The sequence below is a fragment of the Pangasianodon hypophthalmus genome, chromosome 1, assembly GCF_027358585.1.
Source record: "Pangasianodon hypophthalmus isolate fPanHyp1 chromosome 1, fPanHyp1.pri, whole genome shotgun sequence".
Classification (NCBI taxonomy): Eukaryota; Metazoa; Chordata; class Actinopteri; order Siluriformes; family Pangasiidae; genus Pangasianodon; species Pangasianodon hypophthalmus.
Window position 1 is genome coordinate 1,186,594 of NC_069710.1, and position 15,566 is coordinate 1,202,159.

The following is a 15,566-nucleotide window of genomic DNA, read 5'->3' on the forward strand; positions in this document are numbered from 1 at the left end:
GCCTGCGAGCTGCTGAAATTCTGTATACTTTTGCATGAATTCAATTGTATTTCTTTTAGCAGTAAACATTGTCACACAGCAGCTTTATATATATATCTGGATGTAGATTTGGATCCCTAATGACAAAGAAAAATTCCCCAAACCAATCATCTTCTAGGTGACACCGGATGGAAGGATTATAAATTATTCTTCTTCCACAGCTGTAAACTGTGAAGCCAAACAGTACAGCGTTGAAATGAGGTTCAGTGTGATCATACTGTGAATACGAAGTACAGGAACAGCCTTTATGATTACAGAAGTAGTTCTTGCAAGTACAAGTCTATAGTATCCAGTTTATCCAAATATAATATGTTTTACAAGTCAGTAATAACCAAGACACAAGCATAATCCCAACATGCTAATCATTGCATGGCTTGGCTCCTTGTATAAGCGTGGAGTTAACCAGAGAGCACATCTGCCACTGTTGCTAGTAATGAGACAAATCATATGACAGTAAAGAGATGCAGGGGAAGAGCTGACATTGCAAAGTTTTACAAATAGCTCTCAATGCCTATTTGAGTACTGATTAGTGATTGCACAAAGTACATTGTGCATGTCATTTACAGTAAGTGTCCTCACTGTTTGTTGTTTCAGATTAGCTACCAGAGCATTGAGTCATCTGATCCTGGCATCAATGTGCCAGGCCCACGGCGCACTGTGTCCAAGCTGAGGAATGAAACATACCACATGTTCTCCAACCTACATCCAGGCACCACTTACCTCATCTCAGTACGTGCCCGAACTGCCAAAGGTTTTGGCCAGACAGCCCTCACTGAGATCACCACCAACATCTCAGGTATGAAATAAATGTGTGTGTGTGTGTGCATGCCTTGACATGTAATAAGTCAGCTCTGTAAGAGCTGCATTATAATTCGTGAGCTGTGGTTGATAGACATTCAGTCACTCATTTGATGCTTAAAGGCAATTAAGTAGCCAAAGAAAAACATAAGTGATGTGAAAGAATAGAAAAAAAAATGGAAAAAAAAGGTTGAAACTGTGTAGATGTATTCACAACATTGTGTGTATTTTTGAATTTGCTCTCAAATTGTGTGTGTGTGGCATTTGTATGCATGTAGATCATTGTGTGTGTGTTCATACACGTGTGTATACACAAGTGAGTGTATGCAACATGGCAGTGGTATTGACGTGTGTATTCATGTCAGCTGAGCAAAGTCTCTTCAGCTGCTCATACTGAACAGCGCCTTCAGCAACATTTTCTCTGTACTCAAAAGCACTGACACCTCTGTCATCTCTTCAACACCTAGGATCCTCTCTCACTAACACACTGAACAGCCCCGTATGCTCCAAACAGCTGGCCATGACTACAGTCCCATCACTGTTTCTTATACTTTACTCATAACAGTGTGCCTCACTTCTGTTTGTAGAAAGCATGATTAAATACCATATGGGAATGTTTAGAGTGTGTTTTGATGTATATTAGTGTGAGGATTAGTTAGAGTTTAATTATGGATTTACAGAGACTAGAAATATTGCTTTTGGTAAAAAGCCAGAAAGAGAGTAAAACAGAAAAAGGAGACAAACACTGGATACGCTTCAGCCTTCCGAAAGCTACCTAACAGAGTTGAGGTAGTCTACAGTTGCTATTTTTGTGCAAGTGCAAGTGTAATTTAGTGATACACTATATGGACAAAGGTATGTGGACACCTGACCATCACAACCATATGTAACTGTAAAACCATGGGCATTAATATGGAGTTGCCCCTCCCTTTGCTGTTATAATAAGCTCCACTCTTCTGTGAAGGCTTTCCAGTAGATTTTGGAGCGTGGCTGTGGGGATTTGCTCATTTAGGACTGGCTCGCAGTCAGCATTCCAGTTCATCCCAAAGGTGCTCAGTCGGGGGTGAGGTCAGGGCTCTGTGCAGGACACTCCAGTTCTTCCACTCCAACATCAGCAAACCATATCTTTATGGAGCTCGCTTTGTGCACAGGGGCATTGTCATGCAGGAGCAGGTTTGGCCAAAGTTTGGGGAAGGCAGTGATATAGTTTGAGGAATGCAATGCTACAGCATACATGCTAAGACTTTCTATTCAATTGTATGCTTCAGACTTTGTGGCAACAGTCTGGGGAAGACCCACATATGGGTGTGATGGTGAGGTCTCCACATACTTTTGGCCAAATAGTGTATGTGACTAGGCTTCTTCACCCAGCTGCTAGCTAAATATAGCTAACTCGTTTATTTTATCTGTAGGAAATAAGAAAAAGCAACTATATTGTGGTGACTAAATGGACAAGATAAGTGAGACTGTTAGTGACCTTATGTGTGGTCTTGGAAAACCTTTTGGATGTCACAATGGCTGAATTCTAGAAACTGGTTAAACTGAAGAAAAATATGATATTGACCAAAACTGAGTTTTTCTCCCTACTTTAATGAAAAAGAAATATATTTTACTAAGAAAAACCAACATCTTTTAGTGGAATTGAAATATAATCTTTAAAAGTAATATTAGTTTTTTCGTTTTGGGCTAACCAGACTTTAAAATGCTTCTGTGCAAATAAGACACCAATTTCAGTTCACAAAGATTTAAGATTTATATATTCACATATATATTCTACTTCTTGTTGTGTCAGACCTGAACGTATGTCTGTGTCCTCTGTATATTCCTAGCAACTACGTTTGTCCCTGTGCTTAGTCCCTGCAATTGTACAACTGAATGGACCCTGGTGTGTTGAATGAGTCAATGTTATTAGGGACCTCTCTTTAATTGAACCCTACAACACTGTGATTTTACCAGCATCCCTTTTAATACCATAATCATTGATTTCTCAGTAATTGTTTGCCTTCCCTCCCCTTCTCTCCCTGACTTTGTTCAGGTCAGAGCCTGAAATTTCCTGGCACTCTGTGCTTTTTAATTGCACTCTGTAACCTAGACAACCAGCAGGGCTATGTATGTAGAGAAGAGTCAGGGTAATAAAGAAGGAATAAGGTGTTGTTTATGACCAGCTAACATGGATTTAGATAAGTAGGTGCAGGCTATTGCAGGTGTTGATTTGCTTGTGAATTAGAAAATGCAGGAGGCTGATCATCATTTATAAATAAAACAAACTTGTTTTTAAATTGAACACACAAATGATTGTGATTATCACATCTCTGTTAGCTTTCACAGCCCTTGCTTTGTTCATGATTATCCAGCATGACACGTTCAGGTAAAAAGAAAAAAAAAAAAAAACAACTACATGATAAATAAGCTGTGACTCATGTTCTTTTAATATCTCCCTTTTTCCTTTCTTTATTCATCTCTCTCTTAATATGTGAAGCACCCACCTTTGACTATGGAGACATGCCATCTCCACTGAGGGAGACAGAGAGCACTATTACGGTGTTGCTGCGTCCTGCCCAAGGCCGCGGTGCCCCAGTCAGGTGCGATTGACATCACTGCTGCGTGTTTTACAGATACATCCAATTACAGTTACAATTTTGATCACTATACATATTTATGTAATACTATCCATGCTGGTGTGGCTCCACACTTGGCGTGCAATCTATTTTCCTTAATTAAAACTTTAATGAGTGGCATAATATTGAGGATTACGTGATTACCTAGTATCCTGGTAATCTGCTTACCTTTAATTGCTTTTCAACTGTTTATCAAAACACCAAACCGAAGACATTACTCAATTTGAGACCTTACGTTGTTATTCCCTTATTTGTACATCGTTATTGCCTGAATTGTATTGTGATATAAAATGAGTGTGAATATTAAATCTGTTAACACTGATGACTCACTCTGCTCTGCTCCGCAGTACGTATCAGGTAGTTGTGGAGGAGGAGAGTGGGAGGAAGTTGAAGAGAGAGCTAGGGACACAGGAATGTTTTCCCGTTCCCACCTCTCATGGTGAGGCACAGGCACGTGGCGCTCCGCACTACTACACAGCTGAACTGCCCCCCAGCAGCCTGGCTGAGGCCACACCCTTTACTGTGGGAGACAACCACACCTACAATGGCTACTGGAACAGCCCACTAGACCCCAGGAAAAACTACCTCATCTACTTCCAGGCCATGAGCAACTTCCGAGGGGTGAGTAATCAGCATCCGTGTCATTATTTTCAGCTTTTGATTCTACAACTTTATACGTGACCCTAAAGCTTCTGCTGACATTGATGATCAGCTTCATCTGTATAAGATTCTACTACTACTGCAAATGAAGGAACATTGTTGATCTATTTAGTTGAATACAAATATGTTCAGAAAACACAAATATCGATGTATGTTTGGCACCCTTCATAAGACTGAGCATAAATGATTATATAACATAAACATTACACATAATAATTCAAATTTTCCACTCAAGCAATAGGAGGAATTTATTATTTATTCTTGTTAGAACTACTTTTTAAATAATACTAAAAATACATGTGGCAAAATTATTAATGCCCATACTGAATATTTTAAATAAAGGCAAACATCTTGCCATTCTTGATATTAAAATATTATATTAATGTACCGTTCATACGTATACTATTTGTACACTATTGATATATCATATCATACATATTATATATATTATTTACTATTTTTGCCATCTAACCATGTCCTGTTTCCCTGGAGTATAAATATGTGTTTGCACACGTAAAAATCTCTTTGTCATCCGTTACCAACTGAAAGAAACAAATACATTTCAACACAAAAAGACAGATGGATATTGAACTGCACAAACCAGTATATAGGTATAAATGTAGTATGGGTGTAAAAATACATAATCAGTTAAAAAAAAATGCCATTAAGCACAACTTGTGCCATAACGAAAAAGTTTTACATGAATGAACCAGTTGGAAATATACCAGGATCTATAAGCATACTGTTCCCCCACAGAGTGAGGAGGATGGTGAAGGAGAGAAAAAAATTTCAACAAGTCAAGTTTCAAAATCAACTGGAAAAAGTTCAATAAAACGATTCAATGTCCCTGTATGTTTGAGTCCAAAATATGAACTAGTGCATGTGTTATTCTTTTTATATATTAATTTTGCTAATTTTCATGAAGGGTGCCGATTGTTATGGAGGGGACTGTACAGTCCACGAATCTGTCCTTAGATAACTTAGATAAATGTGTATTAATTGATAGATCTCTAGTATGCCAATGAAATAAAAAAAAAATAGTCCTGAGATTAAATCCTGTAAACACATACATACCTGTTGATAAGTCCACAAGATTTTTTTTATAACGCTGTAATTTATGTACATGCTCTTTTTTTTTATAAAGTTATAATTCATGTACATGCTTATATCAGTACTTCTATATTTCAAATCTCTGAGATGCAGAGTTGTTGATGTAAGCTCAGAGCCCCTCCTGTGCATTTTGTCATATTTACTGAGACATGAAAAATGAATACTAATCGTTTTTCATGTCTCATCACTCTGAGGACTTGGACGCATACAACCCCTGGTGTGTAAGGGCAGACTTTTTGGTTGAGTATGGAAGAGAGAATGCTGTAAAATTCCCACAGTCGGTAAATCTGTGATAAGCTGAGAATTACTAAGGCATTACTCCACAGCTTTCATATCCTCTCTTCCACTCTCAACATTTGCACAAGTTTATGTGGCATTAAAAGCTCATGGTTGGAGCTGGCTTTGAATGTGAGGACAATATAAACCGTGCGTGGCGGGCTTCTATTGTTAAGGCTGTATTTAACCAAAATATAATAGTTCCCATACTCGCAGTGGACATTCACCATCTTTAGAGCATCCCAGCTCTCAGGCATGGAGGACTGTGTTGGCATAATTGGGCACAGGTGCAGCTGATCAGAAATAGATAATTGGCAGTTTATGTTATTAGTCAAGCCTACATTGGTGAGAGGAATGTGATTTATCGTCTAAGCAATTTGTTGCTAAAATTAGCCCTGGACAGATGGGCCTTGGTGGCTGCCTAAGAAGCATTGCATACCAACTTTTAGAGAAGTTTCTAGTTTGGTGAATTTCATGAGCGTGGCAAAATAAAAGCCACACATTGGTGAGGCTTACTCTGCAACCTACACAGTTGGATTAATCAAATGAATTGGATTAAAGCCTCACCAGCGGGCAGGATTAGCATTTGCTACGACTGGAAGCATGCCTAGAGAGAGAGGGGACCATCATTCTGACACCTGTCCAACACCAAGCCAACTCAGTGAGGATCCTCTAGAGCCCTAATCGTTCTGTCTGCTCCCTCTGAAGTCTCTTGCAGCTCTCTCACACACAAGCTGTCTCTCTCACATTAGTCTAATTCTCTAATTACCCTCAGAGATTATGACAAACACCACAAAAACAGTTCCAGTGACATCCAGCACTGCCAAGGTAACCCAGTACTTCCTCAAATATTGTACAAATGAAGACAAGCTGTGGCTGTTAATCCTGTCCTTTTGTGCTGATATTTACAACTTTCTTCTACAAGTTGGCTTGTGCGGTCATTTGACTTTGACCATTAGACCATGTAGGACAAGACGCTGTGCCTCTGTAGCAGGCTGAGGCTTCTTGCCATCATTACTGAGTCACGCTCATTATTCACCTGGAGTGCATACAAATATGCCGTTGCATATTGGAGAAACGTGGCAAAACGGCAACGTGGGGGCTTTTTTAATACTTCATTTTGATTTGATGCCAGTCAGTGTGTGTTTTCCTGAAAGAGATGCGCTGACATTTAGTAGAAGGTTATCGCTGTGGCTCAGCACCTGAAGCCTGGCTCTACTCTATTTGTGAGTTCGGACGGCAACATTATGTAGTAGGATTTTGGTCCCTTGGGCTGTTTTACTTTTGTCTGATTGAAAATGTATGTGACAGCTCAACTATAATAGAACCCACCCTCGGTTTTACTTTGCAGCATAGCCACTTTGAGGGTGAACTGCTGTGTTGTAGCTTCGCTCAGCTCCAGTGATTTACACCTCTGACCTTTACCTAAATACTCATTTCTCTTTGCCAAGATTTTATGCTCCAGTAATTGCTGTAAAGTCTGGCACTTACAGTTGAAAAAGGTTGGGGTTTAGAAGAGGGAGCCAGTGTTTAGCATTACTGTTCACCAGTGTGAGTCTTTCCCTGATTTCGTATGAGCATTTCCCTTCATTTTCCTTTTGTCACTTTCTCCACAACAGTGACTTTGAAACTTGGCAGTGGCATAAAAAGCATCTGCTCAGTAGTTATTCATTATTTCTGAGAATTATCTGATGATGTTGCTGCTGTTATCCCACTTTGCTGACTTGATAGATGTAAAAAGGCATTTGAAAGATGTTTGATTACAGACTCATCAAAACAGAGGGACTTCTCATCATCTTTATGAGTTCTTATTCTTTAGTCTGTCACCTAGTCAACAATAAAACCAGGACTTGTGCTGTCTTTCTTAAGCATGTGCATAAATACAGTTTGACTCTTTTAGGGTGGCTGTATTCAAAGAGGTGACCAGTGTGTGTGTGTGTGTGTGTGTGGGTGGGTGTGTATGATCTCCCACCGAGCACCTTCTGTCCCTCAATCTTTCTCTCACTAATTACTTCCTCTCTTTTTCACTTTCCAATCTCTGCCATGTCAAGATGGATGGCCTGAGCAGAAATCTATCATCTCTCTCTCTTGCTCTCTCACTCTGTCTTCACTAAACTGAGTGTGTGCCTTCTAATAAGTCCCCCCTCCAGCTTGGTTAAATATAGTTCTCATAATTCATTTACTTAGGGTGAGTTTGCTGACAGATCCGGTTTTGCAGTGGCGGGCGTGACTGTTCCAGTGAATTTTATTAAGTGGGAAAAGTAGGCTAAAGCTTTGTGACGGCACCCCTGTGATCAAAGCTCAGCTGCTATCTCTGCCCTGTTGCACAGTGACTTCTTTTATTGACAGCCTCCAATGGCGAAGTCAAAGTTATATTCCTGGGCATTGACTATGAGGACAGACTTTGTTGAGACAGAGCAGGGCCGCTGGTTCTTTTCAGAATGAACCACAATTATCTTTGCATGCTTTTTATTTGCTGTCATCAGAGTGTGTGCATCTCGGCGATGAGCTGTCCAAATACAAGTGCGTGTGTCCTTTAGGTGAAGGGGGGTTATGTTTTTGTATCTGTATAACTGAGTATTTCAGAAACTGCTGATTCCCTGGAATTTTCGCACACATTAGTTTACACAAATGCAAAAAACAAAAAAAATCCAGTGAGCAGCAGTTTTGTGGGCAGAAACACCTCATTGATGAGAGAGAATGTCTGAGGAGAATGGCCATACTAATTTGAGCTGAGAGGAAGACTATTTAAGAACATTTAACTTGCGTTCTGAAATGCTTTTCTGCTCACCACGGTTGTAAAGAGTGGAGTTATCAGTGAAAGGAAACCGGAGAATCCCTAGGAAACCCATGCAAAAACCAGGAGAAAGTGCACTACTTCTCATAGATGAGCTAAGGATCAAACCGGGGTCTCCGGAGCTATGAGGTGCCAATGCTACCTGCTCCCTGGGTTAGATGCAGGTGTAGGCATAGGATTAATTAGCTGCATTAATAATTATGTCATTGGAAGGTCCTCACAAGGACCAAGGACCATTAGTCTCACAAGACGTGTGTGTGTGTGTGTTTATGAGAGAGGAAAGCCTGAGTGTAGCATTAAAGAGAGGTTGTAGGGCTGAGGCAGTTTGAATGGATTTTCAATTAAAAAGAAGAAAAAAGCAATTGAACCAATTTGAGAAGGAGGTTCTCATTCTTTTATGTCTGGAGAAATTTGCATAATTGTCCTGTAGTGCCTGAATTAGCATCTGTAAATCTTAATTTGATAATACATCTCCTTGTCGAGGTGGCGGGCCAGAATTAGATTGTGAGCTTGGATCTCATTAGTGTTATTTGACGAAGGTCATTTTCATAACACCCCAGTGTCATCAGGCCAGATTTTGGGGGAAATGAATTTCTTCTTGGAATTTGTTCGCTGCTATAAAGCTATTTTCCCCTAAGATATCTGCAGTTTTTTCTGCCTTTCTTTGTACTACAACTCTTTATCTTTTCATCATACACACATCATGCACACTCAAACAAAGACGCATGCATTTTATGTAATGAGAGAAATAATGTATTTAAGTTGAATTTCTTGCCTTCCTGCTTCGTGGAGCAAGCCAATGCGGCTAAATTATCTGTCTCTCTCTTCCTTTAGGAAACAAGGATAAACTGCATCCGAATTGCCCGTAAAGGTGAGTGTTGAAATGTTTTTTTCCCAAATCCTAAACTGTGCTAAGCCAGGCTTGGACATTAGCATGCTGCAGGCTAGTGTGTGAGTGGCTGATCCCTGTTTAAACCTTGACTAGAGAGACTTAATCTTAAAAGTATGTAACTAAAGAAGAATATCTGTTTCTCTGGGTTAAAACCTTCATTTTTCATCCTCTATTCAGTGGATACTGTTTTTTAAAAGGCAACTACGTTTCTTGCTTAATCTACGAGCAACTTTAGTTGTGATAAACTGGTCACAGTTAATCTATGTTTAATTCAATGAGTTCTGTTAGCATATTTGTATTGGATCACCCAAACATTTTAAAACTTCGTCTTCTGACATCTGTTTAGGGCGTAGAAATGTGTGTTTCTTTTGTTGATGATTTTATGCCACATGTGCATTAGACAGTTTGATTACAAATTCACTTGATTAGGTTTATATCTGTTGATGTCCTTGATCATGTCAAAGCATGACATTTGTTCATTGAGTGAGGAAAGCACACTTCGCAAGATTGTAGAGGTCTTTAGCCTGACTCCAACCACATTTTTTTTCTCTCATTTTCTTCTCAATGTGGTCACCTGCCAGTTCACACTCACCAGCGAGCTTGCTCCTGTCATACGACAGCTACTAATGGGGGAGAGTGAAGACACCCCTGATTGGCGAGTGTCGCTGTTATTGGGAGGGGAGAGAGAGTACATCACCTCTCCCACCCAGAGCTCCCTTGGCTTCCTGTGAATGGCTGTGGCTTTGTGGGAATCTCCTGACATTTCTGTTACACTGCTCGGGAGATTTTCTACCACATTTGTTAAACATCTGCTTCATTTTGGCAAAATATATTTTTTTTAAGTGGAGGTGTTAAAATGCATTATAGGTTAAAAAAAAAACAATTTTGGTTGAAACACAATTTTTGTAAAAATACGATTTCATAATTTCTTCATAATGTTTTGGCTATTTGGCAGAATTCAATCACATCGACATCTGATGGATTTTCATCCCATGCCTGGATACGCAAAACATTTTCACATGTTCTTTTTGTTACAGGTGTGTGTGCGTGTGTGTGTGTGTGTGTATGCGCGTGCATGCGTGTGTTTCGTTTCATATTTATAAAGAACTTTTTCTTTTTTAGCCTTCTTACTCCCAGGTTAAATGACTACATAACTTCTGAATTATTTCAGAAATTTCATTTCTTCATCACAGACCTGCACTTGCACACTCCTGCAGACGCACATGAGCCAAAATGGCAGAAAGCTAGTGAGGAACACGGGTCAGTCTTTCATCATGTTTGTTATTCGCGCTACCAGGATGGCAGCAGCCTGTATCAAAGTCTGATTCTCAGTAGTGGCCTGACTCATAGTCAAACAATCCAGGAAAATTCCAGAGAGATCAGCACGAGTGAGCCCTTCACATCATACACACACCTGTAGCCATCAAAATGACCTGTCAAAGAACCCTTACCAAACATGAAAAAAAACATCAGGAGGCATGAATGCCCATCCAGATGACAACAAAGGCCACCGCTAGCCCCTACTGAGCACTGTCACAGATCAGCACTGGCGGCGCTGGTATTTATAGCTCTCAGCTTTCGCTCAGCCTGCACTGAGCCTTGTGGCTAAATTGACTTTGAAGGGATAGGATGAGAAGGGAGGGGGATACTTTTTTCTTTGACTGAGTAATGAAGGTGGAAAGGAGCTTTCGGAGCATGAAGCCGAAAGCTGAGAGCAGCCATTTTGGAGCTGTCTCATTCCACATCTGCTATACACATACATACACTGAGTACAGATAGGCCACAATTAATCACACCTTAACATATTTGTGAACTAAATGCTCTTTCCTTTTCTACCTGAGCTTTAGCAAGACAAGCCATTAACACTTAGGACTTGTGCCAAACAGATTAAGCTGATTAGTTTAAGTTTAAACTACACCAGGGGTTTTCCCTTTAGATACAAAAGAAAATTCCATGGACCCCTCAGCATGGATTTGTTTTATGAATTATGATTCAAAAGGGTATAATATTCTGGCTATTTATTAGAGCCATAGAGCTTTTTATTCCTGAACCTGCACCGACAGTACACAGTAGGTCTAAGTTGGCATTATTTATAGGCATACTTGTTTTTCATTAATTAAGATTTGGAATAAATTTATTACTTAAAGTGAGCAGTCAAAAAAAACTCAATAATAAATGCAGCTTTGGTAATGGTGGGTTGTGATTTCCACCACTGTAACAAAACTAAAAAATAAAAAAATCATGCACCGCTGTGTTGCCTAGACTGCACTTTGAGGACTCCTAAGCTACATGACAAAATAACAGATCGGTTAGAAGAGTAATATTGAATGATACTACACATATTTTCATATTTTACACAGGATGTTTGTGCCTTGGCTAAAATATAGCACGCCTATTGGAAAACACAAACTAGGCCAAGTATTGGGGGGGTTTGGGGGGTGTCAGTGATTCATCATACAAGCAGCAGTGATAAGAGTATTGATTGTTGTGCTGTTTCTGAATGTGCCCAGCACTCTAGCAGCAATTGTGCACATTATTTGCACGGCCTCTTCTTCTTGCACTTGATGATACAGAGTGATCATTACACTTATTTACAGGCACACAGGCTGCAGCCTTTAGCTTTTCTTCTTTGCACTCTGTATTATCTGATTGCACTTAAAATTGCCAAATATTACATACAACGAGAGCATAATGCTTTTTACATTTATCACCACTATTTGTCCGAGATCGTGTGTGTTGCTCTTCAACAAATTTTCAAAAGTCAAACAGAGTTTCTTGTTGTCGTCTCTGTGGCTGAATTAAAATAATTTACAGGTCACATACTACCATGAGTTGTTCAATTCAGACATTCTACTTCCTCTTCTTGAATAAAATGCAGATGTCTGCTGCAGTGTAAGTTAACTATACATGAAAAAGAAAAGTGAATTTTGTAGGCGTTACGCACCACGTCTAAGTGATCTGTTAGTATAAGGTTCTCCTAAATAACATTGCCATCATCTTGTGAGGAATGGATAGTTCCTGCATTTTTTGACACATGTTGCTGATGAATAACCTAAAATAGCCCGGCTTGCAGCTGTGTGACTTTACTGCTATGTTCAGTCATTTCCCGTCATGAGTTTTATGACTCAAGTTAAATGATGCATATCCACATGCATGCAGAACTAAAAAAAAAAAATCAGTCTCAGGAATAAAATGTAACTATATAGCATTGAACTGAATAGTATTGTGTTGTATTTATTCATGTTGCATCAAATTGACTTTTGATGTTTTAAACAGCCTACTGTGAATGACTGCAATTTAAATGTCCTCATTTACTCTACTGCAAATAAATTCAAGTTAAGAATTATACCCAATAGGCCATTTTGTTCCCTCTGTCATATAAATCTAGGGATGTGTGTGTGTGTGTGTGTCGCCCCCATAATGTTCTCAAAGCGTTGTAAAATTGCACAGGCTTGCACAACCAAGCAGCCAGGGCACCCATTTCAACATGCAGGTGACACTTTAATTAACAGTCCCTTGGCAGTCTTCACACAACAATAGACTCTCATTTCTTCTCTAAGTACCAATTTCCATTTTGGGGCACTCAGCATGTGCTCGCATTAATCTTGAAACAAATTTCATGCTTGTGTTAGACTTAATTGATATTCAAGAAGAAAATGTGGCAGGAAAAATGAAAATTTGATTAGATCCACTGCAAACTTTAATAGATGTTTTCCCATTGTTTTTTTCCTGACACACTGCTTTATTAGTTGTTAATATCTTGATTGGTGATGCTTGAGAATGAGTAAGAGAAGTGATAACAAATGGTTCTGAAAAAGGCCTTGGGGCTTTAGATGGAGGGTAACCATGCCTTATTCCTCTCTCTACTGTCCCAGATCCCTCCATCCACACACTTGTATTTTTAGCTATGGCCTTGTGCAGTGCTTTGAAACAGACCTCTTTCCTCAGGCCCAAACTGACTTTCCTCAGCATATAATCTTCTACTGGGGTTTCAAGAAATCGCTCACGGCCGGGCCAGAAACTAGATCGCTAACCTCTTGAAAAAGAAATTCTTTGTATAAGTGCAGAGTGTGTAAGAGAATGAGTAAAATAACCAGCTCTTATTGTGGCAAAATTTTCTTCAAGCCCAACAGGTATTTTATTGCCTATATAGCTCACTGTCCACTTTATTAGGAACACCTGTACACCTGCTCATTTACACAGTTATCCAATCAGCCAATCATGTGGGAGCAGCACAATGCATAAAATCATGCAGATACAGGTCAAGAGCTTCAGCTAAAGTTCACATCAAATATCAGAATGAAGAAAAAGTGTGATCTCTGTGAGTTTAACCATGGCATGGTTGTTGGTGAGTATTTTTTAGAAACTGCTGATCTCCTGGGAATTTCACACACAGCAGTCTCTAGAGTTTACACAGAATGGTGCAAAAAGCAAAAAACATTGAGTGAGCGAGAGTTCTGTGGGTGGAAACGCCTTGTTGGTTAGAGAGCTCAGAGGAAAATGGCCAGATTGGTTCAAGCTGTCAGGAAGAATATAGTAACTAATAACTGCACTTTACAACCGTGGTGACCAGAAAGGCATATCGATAGCAGAAGACCTCACTGGGTTCCACTCCCAAGAACAAGAATCTGAGGCTATCATGGGCACAGATTCACTTCATTCTTTTATTTATTTTATACTGTTATCAGAGTGCAGTAAAATTGTGTATTTTGATGTTGCAAAATTGGAAGACGTACGGTCTGCAAGATTGGATGATAACTTTTTTTTTTAATAACAATTATATTGCTTTCAGACTAGTCTGGAGTCTAGGATTCAGAAGTTCTGCAGATCACTGTGGAATGTGGATGGCAATCTAGTGTCTGTCCATCACATTTTGAATCATCGTAATTACAAATACGATGATAAACTAGTGATTAATAACCTGCAATTTGAAATAACCTCACACCACGGGTGAGAGAGAAGCTGGAGTTCTGCATGTTAGTGAATGGCAGGTGATATTATACTATATATAATGAAGGTTAATTCTAAAGACAAGATATTCAGGGGTTCATCTGGGGGTGTGCAGAGAAACTAAACTCCCCTTGCTTTGATTTATGTGTATACCGAGTGATGCTGAGCTTTGCTACTGTAATTTGGTGGGAATGTAATGCAATGTCACAGCATGGCATAATGGTTATAAAGATAATAATGATATAATTTTTATATAGAACAGCACTTTTTATACAGAAATGCTTTCATGTCAAAACTAGAAAATATCAATCGGCTGCAGTTGTTAGCTGGCTGTACATTTAAGCTTTTGAAAATGTTTGTTTTACTAGATCATGTGTCATTGAGAATTTTTTCTTTTATTATTATGTTAATAAATTAACTAAAGTATTTTATTCTATTAGTCAATTTTTATTATTATATATAGCAAGTAAATTAAATGGTAGTTTCCACATTTTTAACACACACACACACAAGAAAATCCTATTTTAAACCCCGTCATTGATCCATCCTGCCTTATCTGGAAAACCCACTTTTTTTTTTGGGGAAGGACTTGAAAAGGCATATATTAGAGCTGACCTTCTTTAACCTTCATCATGAATGTGGGGAAAAGGGGAATTGAATAGATGTTTTTCACTGAAAGCACCACCCTGCCTCGGCTGTTCGCCCATCTGAAGGTGTCTCAAGTGCAAATGGGTTAATTTGTTGTAGGCTTCACTGTATATGGACACATGCTCTTTGCTTACTCTTCTATCACACAGCGTCCTTGTCTTGTGTGACTGAGAGTTAGGAAAATAGCTTCTCATGGAGATATGCAATGTGAAGTGACCTCTGCTGCATCACTGTCAGTGCAGAAGAGTGAGAATAGTCATTTGGATGTAGCCAATGTGTTCGTGCTGGAGGAGGTGTGCTCCTGTTGTTTCAAGCTATAGATGTATAACTTCTAAATTGAGAGATTGGAATAGGATATTTTTTTCCCAGGCACATTTTATTTCTGGTTCTTTATACTTCTCGTTTTGCATGTGTGAGGATTTCATTCCTGAATTATGCAAATGTGTTTCCATGTATTCGTAAATGTGTGAATGTGTGTGTGTGTGTGTGCATTCTGCAGCGGCCTGTAAGGACCTCCGGCGGGCTCTGGAGGTGACGCAGCACTCGGAGGAGATGGGGCTGATTCTGGGAATCTGTGCAGGGGGGCTGGTGGTCCTCATTCTGTTGCTAGGAGCCATTATCATCATCATTAAGAAAGGGTGAGGATTACATGCAACTTCTAAAATGTATGAGATCTGGCACATTGCATGCTGTGCTTTACCATAACTGACCATAAACCATGAGTGGCTGCAGTGTGTGTGCGCAAATTATCAACATCAAATTAGACGCGTTGCTTGCG

The 15,566-nt window shown here is 39.4% G+C and overlaps 1 protein-coding gene across 8 annotated transcripts in view; it reads left to right on the plus strand.

The window, feature by feature from the left end:
• ptprub (protein tyrosine phosphatase receptor type Ub) overlaps positions 1-15,566 on the plus strand; it is a 187,797-nt gene that overhangs the window by 134,425 nt on the left and 37,806 nt on the right. For all 8 annotated transcript variants that reach the window (XM_053232649.1, XM_053232719.1, XM_053232782.1 and 5 more), the window contains exons 10-14: positions 634-835; positions 3,317-3,419; positions 3,803-4,076; positions 9,133-9,169; positions 15,288-15,426. In XM_053232649.1, the coding sequence (XP_053088624.1) occupies positions 634-835; positions 3,317-3,419; positions 3,803-4,076; positions 9,133-9,169; positions 15,288-15,426 (755 nt within the window). The remainder of the gene's footprint in view (positions 1-633; positions 836-3,316; positions 3,420-3,802; positions 4,077-9,132; positions 9,170-15,287; positions 15,427-15,566) is intronic.